At 43.4% G+C, this 19,691-nt stretch overlaps 6 protein-coding genes across 8 annotated transcripts; 1 reads left to right on the forward strand and 5 right to left on the reverse strand.

Moving 5' to 3' along the window:
• Window positions 1-2,064: 2,064 nt before the first annotated feature.
• Window positions 2,065-2,370, reverse strand: RB195_017198 (uncharacterized protein; the record flags this gene model as incomplete). Of its 2 annotated transcripts, none has more annotated exons than XM_064184093.1 (1): window positions 2,065-2,370. In XM_064184093.1, the coding sequence occupies one exon, from the start codon at window positions 2,368-2,370 to the stop codon at window positions 2,065-2,067; it is 306 nt and encodes a 101-aa protein (XP_064039974.1). The 2 variants fall into 2 exon arrangements, with proteins under 2 accessions (XP_064039974.1, XP_064039975.1); XM_064184094.1 differs by having other exon boundaries at window positions 2,065-2,274.
• Window positions 2,371-2,548: 178 nt separating this feature from the next.
• On the reverse strand, window positions 2,549-2,794 carry RB195_017199 (uncharacterized protein; the record flags this gene model as incomplete). Its single annotated transcript, XM_064184095.1, has 1 exon — window positions 2,549-2,794. The coding sequence occupies one exon, from the start codon at window positions 2,792-2,794 to the stop codon at window positions 2,549-2,551; it is 246 nt and encodes an 81-aa protein (XP_064039976.1).
• Window positions 2,795-3,986: 1,192 nt separating this feature from the next.
• Window positions 3,987-7,475, reverse strand: RB195_017200 (uncharacterized protein; the record flags this gene model as incomplete). Of its 2 annotated transcripts, XM_064184096.1 has the most annotated exons (10): window positions 3,987-4,184; window positions 5,050-5,205; window positions 5,859-5,922; window positions 6,007-6,113; window positions 6,191-6,284; window positions 6,343-6,437; window positions 6,942-7,079; window positions 7,137-7,231; window positions 7,291-7,378; window positions 7,431-7,475. In XM_064184096.1, the coding sequence occupies 10 exons, from the start codon at window positions 7,473-7,475 to the stop codon at window positions 3,987-3,989; spliced, it is 1,080 nt and encodes a 359-aa protein (XP_064039977.1). The 2 variants fall into 2 exon arrangements, with proteins under 2 accessions (XP_064039977.1, XP_013296218.2); XM_013440764.2 differs by lacking the exon at window positions 3,987-4,184 and having other exon boundaries at window positions 4,999-5,205.
• A 1,884-nt stretch (window positions 7,476-9,359) lies between these two features.
• Window positions 9,360-12,374, reverse strand: RB195_017201 (uncharacterized protein; the record flags this gene model as incomplete). Its single annotated transcript, XM_064184097.1, has 8 exons — window positions 9,360-9,566; window positions 10,723-10,786; window positions 10,898-11,004; window positions 11,104-11,197; window positions 11,282-11,382; window positions 11,963-12,100; window positions 12,175-12,269; window positions 12,338-12,374. The coding sequence occupies 8 exons, from the start codon at window positions 12,372-12,374 to the stop codon at window positions 9,360-9,362; spliced, it is 843 nt and encodes a 280-aa protein (XP_064039978.1).
• A 1,871-nt stretch (window positions 12,375-14,245) lies between these two features.
• RB195_017202 (uncharacterized protein) lies at window positions 14,246-14,803 on the reverse strand (the record flags this gene model as incomplete). Its single annotated transcript, XM_064184098.1, has 1 exon — window positions 14,246-14,803. One exon carries the CDS (start codon window positions 14,801-14,803, stop codon window positions 14,246-14,248), a length of 558 nt encoding a protein of 185 aa, XP_064039979.1.
• Window positions 14,804-17,752: 2,949 nt separating this feature from the next.
• Window positions 17,753-18,370, forward strand: RB195_017203 (uncharacterized protein; the record flags this gene model as incomplete). Its single annotated transcript, XM_064184099.1, has 1 exon — window positions 17,753-18,370. The coding sequence occupies one exon, from the start codon at window positions 17,753-17,755 to the stop codon at window positions 18,368-18,370; it is 618 nt and encodes a 205-aa protein (XP_064039980.1).
• Window positions 18,371-19,691: the final 1,321 nt, after the last annotated feature.

Here is a 19,691-nt window from a genome sequence, read left to right on the forward strand (position 1 = left end):
GCCTTCAACCGCATTGCAGTAGACGGTATATTTCCTGAATAAGACCAGTTCGTTGCATGTAAGAAATGCTCAAGACTATATGATAAAAAGAAAAACGACTTTCACCAGATTGAACTCATTTGCAGACGTTAGTATGTTAAAAGATGGCGTTTATCTACTTCCTATGCTTCTACAATATCTAGTTTATGGGTGTAAATGAAGAACTTACTTGCTTACAACGTACATCTGCATTGTTCAGTCAACAAAATCGTCCCAACACAAATTGCTTTGCAAGGGTGGCGATGGTGATAATTATGGTTTGTGGCATACATGTTCCTCTGCTATAGTCACTTCAAAACCAAGTATAGTTGGGTCAAAACCACATGAAGCACGGACAGTTGCGCTTTCCGGAATTTCGGAGACAGCGGTTATAATCGAGGTGGGACCGTGGCGATGTGCAGAGATGGGTGGCGGTAGCGACGATCCTTACACGATCCCAACCGCAACGCCCCGCCGCGCCGCTTCGAGCGCAGCCGCTTGCGCAACTGTCCGTGCTTCATGTCGTTTTGACCCGACTATACGGTGCAATTCCCGAAACGGATGCACTCGAAGCGACGCGAAAGGGGATTGGATCGACAGCGGAACTTTGCTAGCACCGTTCATTGCTGCGAGGTCCCACCTCAATTCCAATCGCCATCTCCAAACGCGCCGCTTCAAACGCAGCCTACACCATGTTTCATGTCGTTTAGATGCGACTATGTATCACTTGAACAAAATGATACCCAATTCGGTATTTTGTTCTTAGCTCTTAGTTTTCCACTTTTTCTACCTATTATATCGAAATGTCTGTGATTCATGAAGTCTTGTATGATGGGTTTGCTTTTGAACATTATATGTATTATATTAAATGTCTGTATGTATCATATTACCTGTCAATATGGAGCCCTGGTGAAACTAGCGGCTGCGATCGAAGGGAGCTTGCTCACTTTGGCAATCAGATTCTAGCAAGCGAGGACCCGCCTCGGTCGCAACTGCTAGCTCCGCCCACCACGCCGCCTGTGAAATTAGCAGGACATCAGGTAATTTTGGTCCGAGTGTATCATAATCTCTTTAGATGACGTAGTTGACTTAAAGGCATCACTCCACGAATCTAAGGTGGTAGGGATTTCAGGTGGAGTATTCGTATACGGGATAGTAGATTATGGAGAGGGGGATGATTCCGTCCATTTTTCCCTAGTTGCCGTAAGAAACGGTCCGGAAGATGCGGCGGCGCCCAAGGCTGGCGCTCTCCAATCGAACTCTAGAAAATAGCGAAGATCGCTCGAAGCCGTATCGTCCGGGCCAATTTTTACGGCAATTAGGAAGAAATGGACGGAATCACCCTTTTCTCCATAATCTACGATCCCATATACGAATACTCCATCTGAAATCCGTACTATCTCAGATTCGTGGGGTGATGCCTTTAATCAGCGGGGTGCTATGACGCGATTGCCCGCATCTTCGTCGAGGTGTGTCGTTCTTGAACATAGTTCTGCGCATAGCTCTTTTAATACAAGGAATACCTTCTTGAGTTCTCACGATAATCGGTTTTGAGAGCAAGCACAATGCATTAGATCTTTGAATTTTTGGATGTTTGTACAGGATATGTTCAGACTGAATCTCAAGAGACTATGAGTAGGAACTGGATAAGAGACTAAACCAAACACTATTCAACTTCATTGTTTTGAAGATAGACAGACCTGATCTACATATATATTGAAATTCCAACAAATAATTTGTCAAATAGATACTTATACCACACATGACTTACTTGACATAATCGCCGGACTGAAGATACTTATACCACAAATGACTTACTTGACATAATCGCCGGACTGATATTATCGCCTGACACAACTGCCAGGGTCCGTGATGTGACGTTCCTTGGATATAGCTGTCCCCAACGCTCTCGATCTTCTGGGAGAGCCTGCACAGAATCGATCCTTTCGTCGCTATTATATATCCTGCGAAACCTTACAACCTTACCTTACCTTTAAGAGGACTTGAGGACACTAGACGTGGATAGTTCAGTCTCGTTTGAACTGCCTATCCACGGCGAGTCCTTTTCGCCATCTCACATTCGGTGCTGCCCAAATCTTCGATCTGTGCATCATGATGGGGCAAGTCGCGAATAGGTGGACTCGCAACTTGACGTCTTTGGTGAGGGGTCAACCACAGACGTTTCGTTAAGCAGTGAGATGCTGCGGCCTTAGCGTATTTTTCCTGAATATCTTTCTCGTACCTATTCTTGAGCATGCAGCCCAGATAACAGAACTTATCGATAGTTCGATCGCCATTCTGCCTACCCTGATTCCCGTTCGAAGTCTTAAAGGAATCCAGGGATGCTTGCATTTATCAGGGCGTAGACGTAGTCGATAGGCTACAGCCAGCTTCGATACAAGGCTAAAACATGTTGAAGTTTTGTATCAGTTATCACTTCAAGCGGTGTTGTACATCCAGCTTGTGTTCGAAATGCAGCAGTTGTTCTTTGATTTATGTCATCAAGTAGGCGAACAAATTTTCTTAGCCTTCAATCGGCTGGGAATGCGTTGAGAAGACGGCCTTGATGAGGAGAGTCGAAACCGGTTTCAAAGTCTAGAAAAGCTAGTTGCATTGGCTTCGAATGTTGCTGCCGGGTTTCGATTACTCTCCTGGCGATGAACACCTGGTCAGTCGTAGATCGGCCAGGACGAAAGCCAGCTTGCTCGTCGCGAATTGTTCCCTCGTGATGTTTAATGAGTCGGTTCAGGATAATCCGCTTTAGTATTTTGTACATAACACGCAACAAAGAGATTCCTCGATAGTTTCTAGGGTCAGTGACGGATAACTTCCTGTGGAGGGGAATTATGATAGCGTGTCTCCACGAGCCAAGTATCCTTTCATGGATCCATATCCAAAGAATGATCTTTGTCATCCCACGAATCCCAGACAAAAGAAGGTATCTCAGTATTTCTGCGCTGATTCCGTCGTCTCCACAAAATTTTTCATTTTTCATCTTTGGATGCAGACGAGAACCTCCGACTCTGTCGATCCCTCGTTAACCGCATACGTCAGTCTATGAACTTGCTCGAGTTTGGGAACTGATAGAGCTTGCCGGTTCACCAAAGTCTTGAAGTGAACCCTCGAATATGTTAGTCCTGGTTCATCGACAACCACTCCATTCTCAAACTCCTCCGCTCTTGGCGTCCATTCCCTTTGGCGGTCTCGTTGCGGTTGGCAACGCAGGTTTCTTCTCAAACCCTTTTCCTCGCTTCGATCGCCAGTGCTGCGAACGGCACTACAGAGTTATATGTGGATTTTGTTTCCGCAGATGTGAACATAAACTTCTTCCGCGGCAATAGACCGGGAGCGTTTCCCTTGCAGTGTCCTGGATCTTTCTGGTCCATACTCGAAAATGAATAGTCATATGTTGGCGATACGTTCTGCATTCCTTATCTTTTAGACGTACTATGTAGATTTTCGGTTGAAGAGAAACTCCTCTCTTTTCTTATGGAGTTTTTCTCGTCTCTTTCTCTACTCCGCATTCCGAAGCTGAGAAGGGCTGGACAGTCGTCAGATCTAGACTTGCGGATATTAAACTGGGCAATGTTCCTCGCCAGAGCGTAGTTGAGCTTAGGTTTGAGAGTTCTCAACTTGGGCATGCGCCCCTCTACAGGCGTCAAAAGGGTTGAACCTTGCCACGGCGGTGGTGTCGATAATTCCTCTTAAATGTGGAAGCGGTAATGAGGCCCGTCCGTTCACATAAATCAACGAGACGGTCACCGTTATCCGACGTGCGCTCCTCTGGACACTACCATTTTCCTACCACACTAGATTGTCGTTTATGTCCTATCTCTGCATTTGCATCAATTCCGACAATGACCAACTGCTGCCTCTGTATGTTAGACCTCAATACATTGAGTTCACCATAGAACGCATTCCTATTCCGTTTACATAGGTCCTTTGGCAATTACGATCTAGAGTTTACGTCATCTGGGATCATGCGCTCGTAGAAAGGCGCAACTAGGCGACGTTGAGCCAAATTCCTCCACCATTTTGCTGTAATCGTTCTTCACAGTTATCGCGCCTACTTTCTTCTCATCAGCATCAGCAGTAGATAATGTAGTCTCCGATATTGATGACGGGCCGACCTGCTGACCTTTCAGGTTATAACCTTTGGCGATGTGCTGAACGACAGCACCTTTTTGCAATGAATGGGAATTTTGCTGCGTATAACTGTGCAAGTTATATAGCTCGTGCATTTCCAATGCGTACACTCAACACCCTAGTTAAAGCAGGACCACCACGAGCAGGAAGCAATCAGACTTGTATATGCTGCCGCCCGGTCCCCTCTCTCTTTAGATAAACAACATTATTGTAGTTTATAGTGCTTAATGTAATACATTTCGTTAGTGCGCCAAAGCTAGTTATCAATGTTCACAGTATAATGTACTTTCGCTGAACTAACCCGACAACATAATGTTGTTTTGACACAAGAAAAAGATGATGCTCAAACAAACTAGCGAAGTTTTTCGTTGATCACTGCGCAGTACGCCACATAATCCTCTTGCAAACAAGGACAGCAAGATTGCAGGCAGGAGCCAATTTTCGATTAAACTGTACTGAACACATGAAATATAGATACTTAATGTTATGTACCAGTTGAATAACCGAACATGCTTATTCAAATTATCTATCTGGACGGACTGAGGAAGATTAACTCTGGTCAGTAGTAACACAAAAGTGATCTTAGTAAAAGTTCTTAAGGTGCAAAGGAAAGAACAAGGTAGATTTCAATCGAGGGTGTTTAGGATTAGTGGCCGCAAAGAGTGAAGCGAATCTCACAATGTGAGTAACTCACAGCGAGAAAGGTCTGATACGTATTTAAAATGACAAAGAGAAGAAACCAGCAGCGACTTATCACAATTATATAATAATTGTTACGAATATGTATTTCAATAATGTTATCAGGGAAAATGAAGAAAATGAACAGAAAAAGAATTATTTAAGGAGCTCCGCAAAGGTAGTGTTTGCGCTGCTCATCGCGAGTACAATAGATGTTCCACCGTCAGCGACGATCGTCTGACCAACGATGTAGAAGGACTGACTGCGGTCGGCAAGAAAAGCGATCACGTTCGCGATATCCGACGGATTACCAACCTTGCCGCATGGTAACACAGCGCGGTTGCTCGCAAAACTGTCATACATCTGGAAATAATGTTTATTCTTCTAAATTACTAAAAGAGCTATTGGGAAGGTTGTTAGGTGTGTGCTTGCCTACTGTGATAGCCCATAGTTTGTCATAACACAAACAGATTCTCTAATATTGCCCATGTTCGACTGTCTTTGAATCTCAGTATGTTGAAACGTAGTTTTTAATTGATTTTCTTGAGCTGTAGCCAAGATTGGTATTGATCGTGTTTTTTAAGCAACAGCTAACGTTTCGGCGTTATCTTATTCTCTAATAGTTCGAATGTTTTCCTCAATGACCTAGTGTTCTGCTAGTGGTTGTACTTTGATTATCATCCAACTGGTCATGAACATTTTCTTTCCAACTATTATCAGCTTTTGTGCTAGTCTAAGCGGAGCCTTGAATTGGCGGTGATTTTGGATTAAGTAAGTTTTTTTTTTCGCTCATTATATCCAAATAGGTGACCGCGATGCGCTTGGAATCACACAGGGAAATCGCAGCGAGTCTCGAGCAAAGAAAACGCGGTTCGTTGTGGGGGACGCGTCACGCAGCTCCAGTTGAAAACATTAGTTGTCGACTATACATAGTAAGGAATGAGAAGTACCCATTCACAACTCACGGACAAAAAATTCTTGGTACTTGAAATGGTGTTTGAAGTGTAACACTATACCTTTTGAGCCATTTCGTCGGGAACGCCCATATTCTGAATAAACTGTGTAACGACAACACCCGGACTGAAACGATAAAAATAACTGACAGGATTTCCTTTTAGCCGTGCAAAAAGTCTAATGAATTAATATTTGATGTTGTTCACCTACTTGACGTTATTCACTCGAACGTCTTCAGCTATAAGATCAATCGCTAATGATCGCATCATTTGATCCAATGCTGCTTTTGACATGGCGTAATAGGGGACTGATGAATGCTGGAATGGATTTCTTCAGGAATATATCAGTACAATTGCTGCACGAATGTCCAGTTACATAGAAAAAGTGCGCTCACCGCAACCGGCAGACCAGTAATGCTAGAAACGTTGATAATTTCGCCTTTAGCCTTTATAAGGTGTGGTTTAGACAGTTGAATCAGTTCAATTACGCTGGAAAGCAGAAGATACGTAGGAGAAAGAAGAGCACTGATTTCCAAGATGATCCCACCTGCTCACGTTCACTTTCATTGTTTTTTCAAGTAGATCCGTGTTCGCATCCATTTTCATTGAACCGTTTTCGAATCCAGCGCCTGCGTTGTTGATCTGCAAATTACAGACTGTGCAGCAGATATTCGTTGTGATGCATGCTATCTTTGCAAAAAGTCTTCATGGATAGAGTACATCTTTGTAATCTTCCTTTTTTCTTTAGAATGTTGTTTTTCCTTCATTCACATGCAGTTTGCGCCTGTTATCCTATCAATACTGTTTCCACAAAAATAATCCCGGTATTGTCGCAATCTTTCAAAATGTGTGTCTTTGTTCACTATTGGATTGTTATCACATCGCGACAACGTTGTCTCAAGTTTCAAAGGTCATAAAGCCAAGGACCGCTCCAGTTCTGTTTTATAGACGAGAAAATTATGTGAAAGTGGAAGCCGAACAATTCCAAAAGATGATAAAATATAGGTTAGATTTTGAAACAAGTACGAGAAACTGGCGGCTAGGTTTTGTGACCATTGAAACCAAAAGTAAGGTTCACCCTCTTTCAATATTTTTTAAACAACTTGGTAGGAGAACTAATCGCCCCTGAAAAAAAGAACAACTAACCAAAATATCAAGTCTTCCGAACTTTTGGATGGTACTTGTGACAATTTCTTCTCTACCTAGGGCATCAGTCACATCCGCAACTACTACATTGATGTGGTCCTCGTTGGCTCCAACCTCGAGCATAGCCTTCTTAGTGCCCTGAAAAAACAGTGTTGACATCTACAAATATAGAGTGTACGTTGAATCCGCACTCACCGCAAGACCATCCTTTTTCCTTCCAGTGATTGTAACTTTAGCACCTTCCTTGGCGAATAGTACAGCCGTCCCAGCTCCGATCCCAGAAGATGAGCCTTAATGGCGAATCAATATGTATCAACTGAACAGAATATGGAAACATTAAACAGCTTACCAGTAACAATGACGACTTTTCCTTGGAAACGAGACATGTTACGAGTCCAAATATACTCACGCTCTTTTCGTGCAAACAGAGTACGCGTCTTAAGTATGCGTTCGTCCGTCGATAAAGTTCTCCGAAGGAGTGGTTTTTACCAGAACAAAGATCGGGCCGATTTGATGGTTCATTCGAGCCAACATAAACCACAGAAATGCTGAGTGAATAGAATCCAATGGAAACGGTCATCGCAGGTGAAGAAATACGATCTAAATTCATGAATATTACAGGTGTTGCAGAGCAATTTGTCCACGCTGTGCATAAATATTGCTTTGCGAAAACATAATGAAAAGTGGAGTAATCCCATGGTCAGATGAGACTTTGTGCCTCGTTTAGAGAGTGAAGACGTGAAAAAAAATAATCACCGCGATGCGAACTTTGATGAACTTTTACGGAATTGCACAATAAGAACCGTATGGTACCAGTAGGGGCGTGTGTGGCGCAGTCGGTTAGAGGTCCGTTGTAGCCAGTGCAAACCAAGCCTTTCATCCCTCCGGGGTCGATAAATTGGTACCAGACTTGCCTGGAAGGATAATAATAGAATATATATATATAATATTAATATATATAATATGATAATAGAATATATATATACAGGGTTTATACAGAGATGTTTCTCTTCTGCAATCACTTTCAAAGTCAAATGTTCAAATTAAATGTTCAAAGCAAATGTCATATCAGTATATATATATATATATATTCTATTATTATCCTCCCATCCTATTATCCTATATATTCTATTATTATCCTCAAGTCTGGTACTAATTTATCGATCCCGGAGGGATGAAAGGCTTGGTTTGCACTGGCTACAACGGACCTCTAACCGACTGCGCCACACACGCCCCTACTGGTACCATACGGTTCTTATTGTGCAATTCCGTAAAAGTTCATCAAAGTTCGCATCGCGGTGATTGTTTTTTTCACGTCTTCACTCTCTAAACAAGGCACAAAGTCTCATCAGACCATGGAATCACTCCATTTTTCATTATGTTTTCGCAAAGCAATATTTATGCACAGCGTGGATAGCCGAGGAGACCATATTGATTTTCGACCGCTCGCAGATGGACGCAGCGCATGTAGAAGGACAGCGCGTTCTAACGCACCTCACAGACCTTATAGGAACGATAGCCGTTTACCACGGCGTTTTTGAGGGGGATTAGGGGAAATGAAAGTGAGGAGTATGCGTATTCCTTAAGATCTATAACCAAAACCTCCTTATTCCACAGTGACCCCAACAAATTTGTGATATGTTGTCCTTGAACGTCAAGTCGTAGTGTGTGCTTTGTGGACTATGGGCGGAAGTAGCATGCTCGACGAACCTGATAAGAAATCAATTCCAGGGACGTTGTTGTGCCGTGTATAGACGTCAGTGATAATATCTGCTGTGTAAATTACGGAAAAACACTATGGTTCTTGGCACGGAATTAGTTCTGACGATCTCGTCTCACTGTAATCCATCCGTACTGTAGAGTCAATTATTTGTTAGTAATAGTTGGGTGGTTGTTACTATGTTATGCGATTTTAGCACATCCTGACATAGAAATTCGGCAACACTGACGCTTTTGTGTGCATGTGTATGAGATGTGTAGATGTCGTGCAGTAAGGGTAATCGCGATTTATGTTACGAAGCTGTGAAAACACGAACATTTTTGAGGTAGTATTTATTATTATATTTCATTATATGTAGTAGATAGTTGGACCAGCCGATAGAGTTCAGCATTGGTCGATAAAACCCCGTCAGGAACAAAATTAGTGATAGGAGGGAATCACGACGAAGAACTGGGGTGGGTCTTCGAATATAGTTAAGTAAAAGGTCTAGCGGTTTGACTCAATATTTGCAAAGAGTGGAGGCAATGTTGTTTTTGTGCAACCTGGTGTAAAAGAAGCGTTTTGATATGTATCTAGCATGACAAATTGAACATGGGGAACAGTTATCTACTGACTACTGTAAATGAGGTCAGAACAAAAATAAAGCAAATGAACTATTTGCGAATTCCATTGAAAATAAAGATGACAACAGAAATAAATTATTTAATAAGCTCAGCGAGGGAATCGTTGGCACCGTTCAATGCGAGTACAAGTGACGTCCCACCGTCGGCGACGATCGTCTGTCCAATGATGTAGTAGGACTGACTGCGGTCGGCTAGGAATGCGATTACACTCGCGATATCCGACGGGCTACCAACTTTGCCGCATGGTAGTACGTGACGGTTCTTAGCGAAATGTGCGTACCTCTGAAATATTCTGAAATATCATCTTCTGGAGTACCGATAAGTATTCATATTGCTTGCTGGGAAGCTCTGTTTGACATCATTTTTGAAAAAAAAAATGTGGCTTTTCCAATCCTTTTCGCCCACTTTTTGTGCTAACCAAGTTTATTATTTCACAGGCAAACAGTATTTATAGCTTCACTACCGCAAGCGGATTGGATTGCCGCAGTGTGCAGTGGACACCTATATTTCGATCAGAAATCGGCTGCTTTCTCCTTTACATCGCGTTGTTCGTTTCTCTTTTTTACAAAGTTACTGTAGGCTATGTGGCGGGACCATCACCTGACCAGTTCCAAACTTAATTGCGTATTTAAAGGCATCATTCCACGAATCTCGGGTGGTGCGGGTTTCAGGTGGGTTATGTCTATACGGAGTCGTAGATTATGAAGGGGAGGGTGATTCCGTCTATTTCTTCCTGATTAGCGTAAAAAAAACGGCCCGGAAGATAGGGCTTCGAGCGTTCCAGCGCGCTATTTTCTACAACGAGTTCGACTGGAGCGCGCCAGTCTTGTGCATGCGCCGCATCTTCCTGGTCGTTTTTATGGCAATTAGGAAGTCACCCTTTTCTTCACAATGTACGACCCCGTATAGCAACTCTCCACCTCAAATCCGCACCACCCCAGATTCGTGGGGTGATGCCTTTAAGCAACTCGCTGCACGCCTAAACGACTGCGCGATATTGCGATAAACAAAAATATTTCGACTGAGATATAGACGTGAATCTTATTCACAAAGTCGTCGTATTTATCAGAAAAGTCGCGTGGTTATCGCACGTGCTTGGTCGGTGAAAGTGATGGGAACAATATCGACCACACTTAGTATAGTCGAGTCAAAACGGCCTGATACATTTGCGTAGGCGATTTCGTTTGCAGCGGTGCGCTGGAGCTATCGGTTGAGGCCGAAATGGGACCTTCATCAGTGCCACTCATTTCACCAGTCCGAATTAAACTAGCTCCCCATTCGATCCCGACCGTTGGCTCCCACGTATCTCTTCGAGCGCACCCGCCTACGCAACTGTACCGAGTGTAAGGTTTTGTCCACTATATGGAGTGAATCTGCTACAAACAATGAGCAGGAGATTTACTTAAAAATATTTGAGACGATCATTATAAAACTATACCTTTTGAGCTAGTTCATCAGAGAGGCCAAAGTTTTGGGTGAAATTTGTGGAGACAGCGCCAGGACTAAAAAGATGAATGCAACGATTTTAGACGTTCTCTCGTTATTTTGCATCATCTGTGCTGCAGTGAATAACTGCCTGATTGTTGGTTCAAAATTTGTTATTCTAGTCTTACTTGACATTGTTCACTCGAACTCCTTCAGCTATGAGTTCAATGGCTAACGCTCGCATCATTTGGTCCAGTGCTGCTTTTGCCATGGCGTAATAGGGGACTGATGAGTGCTGGAATTGATTTCATTAGAAAAATTTCAACCACACTGCTAAAAAATGTGATAATGCATTTCACCCTCCTAAAAAATCAATTCAGTTAAGGAAACTCACTGCAGCCGGCAAACCAGCAATGCTGGAAACGTTGACAATTTCTCCCTTCGACTTCACAAGATGTGGTCTTGCCAATTGGATCAGTTCAATCACACTGAAAATCACCGAAAATCATGAAAAAAAAACCATAAAAAATAAAATCCAGAAGAAGGACACTGGTACTGCGCGGTGATCTCACCTATTCACGTTCAATTTCATGGTTCGGTCGAGGACTTCTGTGCTTACGGCCAGTCCAGTTGCACCGTTCCCTCCGGAAAAAGCTGCGCCTGCATTGTTTACCTAAAAATACATGAAATTTTGACTATGCTCCCATTCGTTTAAAGAATTATGCTCCAAAAATGGCGATGTTGAGATCTTTACCTACAGAAAGATAAGGTTAGGGGTATAGATCACGAGTAAAGGATCGATCACGCTCAACTCCCCCTAATTGTGCTTACGTTGTCGTGAGAAGCAGCCCTTTAGATCAAATTTATTACGAAGCACTTAATGACGCACCACCTCCGTAGGCGCCACGTAAGTGAGCGTGAAAAAGTGAAAGTGGCCCGTTATAAGCTGCTTAGCTGCTTAGCAAGAGAATTCGTTCAGTAAAGAATTCCTCAACGCGCCGCGACAATGTGGTCTCAAGTTTTAGAGCTAAAGAACACAAAACCAAAGATCGTCTCAATTCTTTTTTTCCCAGCAGGAAATTTGTGAAAGTGGGAACAAGAGAATTCCAAGGTAAACCAAAGAATATTAGATGGATCTGAAAACTTTTAAAAGAAACAGCCACCGAGGTTTTGGGATCATGGAAGCCAGAAGTAATGGTTAGCCTCATACACTATTTTTAGAACAATCGCCTCTGAAAAAAAGAAAAACTGACCAAAATATCGAGTTGTCCGAACTTTCGGATGGTGCTTGTGATAAGTTCTTCTCTACCTAGGGCGTCAGTCACATCCGTTGCAACCACATTGATGTGATCCTCGTTGGCGCCGACTTCGAGCATAGCCTTCTTAGTAGCCTAACAAATAACGTTTACGTGTATAAATGTAGGGAAAAATGTTCATTTCAGATATGGAGTGGATTCATGCTTACCGCCAAACCATCCTTCTTTCTTCCTGTAATTGTGACTTTAGCACCTTCTTTTGCAAAAAGTACAGCGGTGCCAGCTCCAATACCGGAAGATGAGCCTCAAACGCAAATGTAAGAAGATGGATACGTATGAAAAATGTATGAAGCGAGGAAAGCTAAAAAGTACCAGTAATGATGACGACTTTTCCTTGGAAACGAGGCATGACGTGGGACAATAAGTGTGAGAACGCACTTATTCGTGCAAACAGAGAACCACACGCTTTAAATATGCCTTCACCCGTTGATAAAGTTCTCAGCGTGCGTGATTCGCCCCAGGTCAGAGATTAGGCCGATGTGCTTATCAGAAGCAAACTCAGAAGTCGAGCATCGATCACGATATTTATTAATTAATTTATTTATTCCATATATCATAAGATGTTCCGTTACTGTTAAGGACAGACGTAACACTTTAAGAACTACTACCTGCATTATTACTTGTAGTACTTGGTTAGAGGTTCCGCTTCCTGCACGATCGATTAGAGGTTCGAATCCGCCCTAGTGCCCACCAATCCTGTCATCCCTCCGGGGTCCATAAATTGGTACCTGACTTGTCTGGGAGAATAAAAACGCTGACTTGACACATCGCCTAGCCACCAAAAGTCATTGTATGGGCCAGTTACACGTTCGTAAACCTCAAACTATTCTGAATTGAAGTGAACGTGGGGACGCATTCCAAGCGGATCGGCTAACGTCAGACACTTTATCCTTTATTACTTTTATTATTAGGTGTACCTGTTCAATATTGAACCAAATTTGTTTCTTCTTCGGTTCAGCCGTGAAATATTAAATAATTACAAAAGATGTGAAATAAAGACTAAGTAAATGAAAAAATGAATACTATGAAGTGTTCAAAGTACAAATGATTTAAATTTGGTATCAAAAATTAAAAACATGAAAAAGAGCCACTAAATGAGACGAGAGTGACTGGTCCTGATTTCAAATTCCGATTTGAATAATTTCGTAAAAAGTAACCATCCATTGCGCAAGGGGCACACTGAGATGCTTGATACTTCGAGGGAAGTACCATAAAAGCTAATAGCCGGCAGTCAAGAATAAAGAATATCTAAGCTTATGCTGGAGGGAATAGGTCATTCTGGAAAATACGACACAGAAAAAGAGAGAAACCACCAAAAACGTGCTCTGAGGAAGAGAAGGGATAGGAATATGAATTTTATCGACTTTACTAACAGAAATTAGTTTCAGTTATTTGCAGATTTTAAAATTGCTGTTGTTCGTTTTGACATTTTGTGATTTTGTTTCACATGACATTGTTACGCTGTGCGGATGAGTTTTCAGCAGTTTTCTCCACTACTAAAGTATTATAACTACATTGTCGTGATTTTTTTCATATACTTTCATATTCTCCGTAACACTTTAATATACTTTACACTCCTTTCATAACGTCTATTATTTTTCTTCAATACTGAGAAGGGAGAATTTCTAGAAGAGGTAACGATATAAAATCGTACGACTTTAGCTTGTGTTGGGGAAACGTCATAAATAATTTCTCACTTTTCATGCCGGAAGGTGACGTCCCAAGCATGTGGAAATAGAGCAAAGTTTTTGGCGAGGGCTCAATTTATCAGCATTCTTATCTCGCAATAATCATCCGATTAGTTTTTGTCACGCTTACTCATCCTGGAAAAATTGCTCTCTCATCTCCATCTCTTTTACTTGCACGTGATCAACTGAAGATCGAAATTTCATTGAAGGTAGAAGACAAGCTTCAATTTCTTATTAGATTGGTTTTGCTTGCAGCAATCTAATGAGAAAAACCGTTTTCACATAATCAAGCTGAAGTTCTCTACAGATAGTACATTTCCGGTTTTCCACTTCACAAGACGGCGATAGGTGTGCGATCGTCGCACAAACGCGAATATACACGTCCACGTGAAAGTTCCGATTGTTTGCACTATCATGATAGATATTTCTTCTTTTTCTCATCTTCGTATGTTTTTCAGAGCGGGTGTAGCGCAGTGGGTAAGAGGTCCGCATGGTTGATGGCTCGAAACCACCCTGATGCCTTCCAAGCTCTTCATGGCTCCGATTTTGGTTGCCAGACTTCTCTCTGGGGGATAAAAGCACTGATTTGGCGCATCGGTTGGCCCCCGCAAATCACTGTATAGGCCAACACGTGTTTCAATACATCAACGATCACAAATTTCAGTAAAACGTATTCTGGAGAGCAGCTGAGTGCAGATGTCCAGGCGTCTTGACTGTTGCCGTCGCTCCATGTATGTGGGAGCCACTGACCGAGCTTTTTCACCATTCCGAGAGATCGCAGTCCATTGCTTACGGTGGACAGCGAACTGCCAAGACTGGCAGCAGAATACCGCAGACCTTCATATGGATGCTGCTCCGCCAGATTCTTCTGTTCGTCGAACGATATTGCAGTCGGTCGACCAGAGCGAGACTCATCTTCGAGTTTCTTGGTTCCGGTTTTGAAGCGCTGGAACCAGGCGTGCACAAACCGTTCAGAAGGGGCTTCAGTGCCGAATACTTGACTTAAGTTTCGATGGGCTTCAGCAACGGGGTGGCCAGATTCGAACTCGTAAAGGAGCACGTGTCGAATATGGGTGGAATGTTCGGCCATTCTATGATGAAACAGGCGAGGAAGAGGGAGCTAGATATGTTATGTGTATACAAGTGGTAGTGCCCTTATATAATATATTTAAAACGAGAACTTCCAGAACATCTCAAGAAATCTGCGCTATGAAATTTTCGGCAGATACTTTCCGAACACCCTAATATTTACAGTAAGACGTGTTGGCGCATCTCAAGTGGATTGATACGCCAGAGACCTTAGACTTTGCTTTACATATGTTTTTCTCCATGTTTACTATATAAGTCGATGTTCACATTACCTGTTCCCTTTTCAGATTTTTCTTCGCGCTAGTTTTTATACTTACTTTCTTCATAGATGTGCCGTGTTGAAGTCTGTTTCCACCGAAATCCTCGGAGCTCTCACCTTTCCACAATTAGGAAGGGGTCGGGATGAGTATAGTATAGTAGAGTCAAAACGACATGAAGCAGTTACGAAAGCGCGCCCAAAGAGGTTAGGACAAAGTGAGTGGCGCTGAGACCATCGAGAACTGCAGCAGAGAACAGTAGTGGTATTGGTCCTCACTTGATCTTAATCGCTACGTTCCACCGCACCGCTTCGAGCGCAACCGCTTAGGCTGCCTGCGGAGTTAAGAGCCGCGCGGGCGCGCACTTTAGCGGCTCTGCGGATTTGGTGATTATTGAGCGCACTGTTATGAATAGCCAATAGACACCAAAACTGCAGAACCACCAAATCGCGCGCGCGCGCGGCTCTTAACTAATACGGGCAGCTTTACGCAACTGCACCGTTCTCTTCTCGTTTTGACCCGATAATGGCTCACAAATATGAGAGTGAAAATGCACAACTCTCTGTGCAAATCTGAGAAAATTATCGTTTTGACCCGATAATGGCTCACAAATATGAGAGTGAAAATGCACAACTCTCTGTGCAAATCTGAGAAAGAAAATCTCAATTCATTCGTCGATACAACTAATCTGCCTACACTCACCATTATTGTACTACATTCACGTCGTATTTCACAGAAAATGTGCCCCTAACGAGCTATTTTTGAGAAAATGAAGAGAAAATGAATGAAAATTTTCCCTGAGAAATCATTGAGGATAGAGAGAAGAGGACTATAGTTGGTAAAACCGACATGAACCACGGACAGTTACGTAAGCAGCTGCACTCGAAGCGGTGCGGTAGAGACAGCAGACTCTTTCGAACAACTTACGACTCGAATCGGACGTCTGCGGTGATTACACGATCCCAACCGCTATGCAACACTGCGTCGCTTCAAGCTCAGCCGCCTTCACAACTTTCCGAGCTTTATGTCGTTTCGATCCAACCTTAAGAAAATCTTGCTATGTGCACACATATTCAAAATCACTGTTCTTTCTGCTTTAACTAACGCTTCAGAAACCTGGGGTTCTCGCAAGCAGGAGGAAAATATGGATTCCACGCGATCTCAAACGCATCGCAGGAGGACCACAGTGATCAGACTTCTTAACAAAGTCTTTCGAAGGATTATGCGATGCTATTCGAGGGCCTTGCAAAAACAGGACCCACCCACCGGACAACCTTTGCGCGATCAGGAAAAATGGAAATATTGCTGACGCAAGGGTGCCTACACGATCACAACCGCTACGCTCAACCGTGCCGGCCACTTAGGCCGCCCGCGCAGCTGTGAAAGCCTGTGGCAGCCTTGCGCAAGTGTTCGTGTTCTTAATTTCGACGCTCACAGCAAATTTCGCGTAGTACAATTCCGCGTTGTCGTATAGACTAAGTTCATCTATATCTGAGCAAAACTTGTTGTTTCTACCTTCCCTAGTTTTTTTTGTTATCCAGTTGAGAAAAAGTAGTGAATTCTTCCTCATATTTTTGGACTTTCCTAACTAACTTTAAAGAGAATCAGGCTATCCTCAAGTTGTACTCAGATAAAACGTTGCAGTGCAGAGTTCTCCTGCCCTATTAGATACGAGATAGCGGAGGATTTTTCTTTCAAACTGCACAGGCATAGTGAAAATCAGCCGCAGGCTATCCTTATCCTCAAATCGATCGCTTTCTCCAAAACTTCAACGCTGACTGTTACACCTCCCCAAGAATTTTAGCCATTCGGAAACCACTAGCGTTAGCGTCACCAATACTGAGCACATGATCTAATTCGGACCTATTAGTGCAAGAAAACCGTTTCCAGATACACTAATCAAAGTAACAACCTGGCACCATTTCTTAACTGTGTTCGCAACGATTCTCTCCTCCTCTGGTTATGTGGGTTGTATCGGTTATATATTCACGAATCTCCTTTATGTAGAGAGGTTATACTAGTGGGATCACAGCCGGTTACTCGCGAGGCTACGTGGCGCGTCCCCGGGTGGCGGATAGGGGGCATATCGCGGACAAAAAGCGACCTTGTGCTTGCCCAGAGACGTGGGTGGATTCAGGGGATGAACTCCATGTTTCTGCTGAGCCAGGACTGAGTCATGACATTCTTGTATCCTGCATGTCAGCCCGGCCAAGAGCCTGCAATCAAGTGACTGGGAGGTGCAAGGGAGGTGGTTTGGAGTCGTCCAGCAAACAAGCTCCACATGTCCACTCCGGGAGAATGGAAGTTCTCCCAAAAACTCATGGGACTAGAGGCTCGCAACCTGCCCATGGGTTTTAAATTTTTTTTTTGCATGTCACAATAATAGAAAAGAGTCTCCTGATTCCGGATTCAGATTGAACTTACGACCCGAATCGGACGTATGCGGATGAGAAGATGTGGTCCAACACCAGCTTTGACTATCTTCATCGCTTACGCTCCAATATCAAGCTACGAAGAAGGAGAAGCTTTAATACGGACCTGGAAAAGTTCTACCGCGTAGATCATGCCTTCTACAAGGTCACAATTGGCGATTTCAACGCCAAAGTTGGCCCAAAACGAACGCCCGAGGAACTTCACATCGGGACCCATGACCTACAACGGAATGAACAGGGGAGGGGCTCTTCGAGTTTATCATGACGACTAAGACCATCCATGGGAACTCGCAATTCCAGAAGCCCTCCTCTCTACGTTGGACGTGGGAGTCACCCGGTGGAGGATATCGTAATGAAATAGACAACGTCATCGTCAAGAAAAGGTTCTACTTGACGAACGTCGCTGTTGTGCCAAAGTTCTATACGGGATCGGACCATCGCCTCCTCCGAGGAAGATTTCCCTTCCCAAGGAGAGAAGATAAAGCCGCCAAATTCAGAGAGGAAAATCCCAGAACTATCATTAACTGGGATCTCTTCGCTACGCTAGCCTTCTTTTGGGAAGATTCCGCAATGGACAACATCGACAAGGAGTATGATCGGCTCGCTGAACACCTTCACAACTGTGCGAAGAAGGCTGAGAGTTCTAAAACCACCAAGAGACGTCTGTCTCTTGAAACTCTCGAGCTGATATGTCAGTGTGGAGCAGCACGAGCTGCAGGGAACCAAGAACTCAAGCCCGTGCTTGCAGGGCTTTGCAGAGAGGCGATAAAGGAAGACCTTAAAGAGAGAAGAGTAGAAGTGCTGGCTGAAAAGTTGCAGAGGCGGGGAAGAGCATCCGCTATGCACGTCGAGATTTCGTCAGTCGCAGGACGAGGATGACTGCTCTCCGGAACCCGAAGGAAACAACTTCATCGAGAAGGGGGATGGAGAAAATCATCTACGACTTCTACTCTGATCTCTTCGAAAGCCAAACACTTCTTCTCTTGCCTCCTCTCTTTATTCTAAGACTTCTAGCATAAAGAACAACCATTGAGAGTCCATGCTTATATCTAACTAAACAATCCGTCAAACTATTTCCTTTTCTTACTTTCGGAGTAAAGCGTTTAATCCGCAAATATTCTCTTCCCGCGTAAAACCGCTTCGGTCTTATGACTCTTTTTTTATCGCGCATTGATAGCAGTAGAGCAATGACCAAGCAAGCACAAGAAGAGTTGAGACGAGTGGAAGAAAATGAGGTGGGCCAAAATGAGGTCTCTTAGCGAACTCGCGAACTCGTCCTACTTTAACCGAACCCACTTAGACGTCAATTATAATGTTTTGAACGAATTCTTAAGAACTTGTCTTAGAGCGAACGAGACGTACTTAGGCGTCAATTGTAATGTCACCTTTGCGTACTGCGAAAAAAAAACATTCTGTTCGAGAAGGTTGGAATTTTTTTTAGCGACCTTTCAGCGTCTTACTGTAGTCACCTCTGCATAAAAGAAGCATATCATGGAACTGAGGATGTTGATGCCTACGTGAGGCAATATTGAACGAGTTGTAGATTACGAGTATGTTTCTGGCCACGCTCAATTTCCCGTAGTCGCCGGTGAAAACGGAACCGCCCTAGGTGTATATTATCCGATCTCCTCAGCAGCCTATTCACTATTCGTTTACTTGAATAGGATGCTGAGGAGACCTCATTGATTTTCGACCGCTCGCAGATGGACGCAGCGCACATACAAGGGTAGCGCGTTCTAACGCGCCTCACAAATCTTACAGGAACGATAGCCGTTTACCACGGCGTTTTCGGGGACGATTGGGGAAAAATGAGGATGAGGGGTATGCATGTCCCCGAAGTCTATGATCGAAACCTCACCCACAGCGACCCAAAAAATAAGTTCATAATATACTGTAGTTAAGCGTCAAGTTGTAGTGTGTGCTTTGTGGACTATGGGTGGAAGTAGTACACTCGACGAACCTGATAAGAAATCAATTCCAGCGACGTTGTTGTACCGTGATCCCCCTGTGTATATACGTAAGGTATAATATCTGCTGTGTGAATTACGGAAAACACTACGGCTGATGAAGTTGGCGCGGAATTAGTTCTAACAATCTCGTTTCATCGTAATCCAACCGTACTATAGCGTTAATTAGTTGTCAATAATTGTTGGGTAGTTGTTACGATGTTATGCGCTTTTAGCACATCCTGGCATAGAAG

The sequence above is a fragment of the Necator americanus genome, chromosome II, assembly GCF_031761385.1.
Source record: "Necator americanus strain Aroian chromosome II, whole genome shotgun sequence".
Lineage (NCBI taxonomy): Eukaryota > Metazoa > Nematoda > Chromadorea > Rhabditida > Ancylostomatidae > Necator > Necator americanus.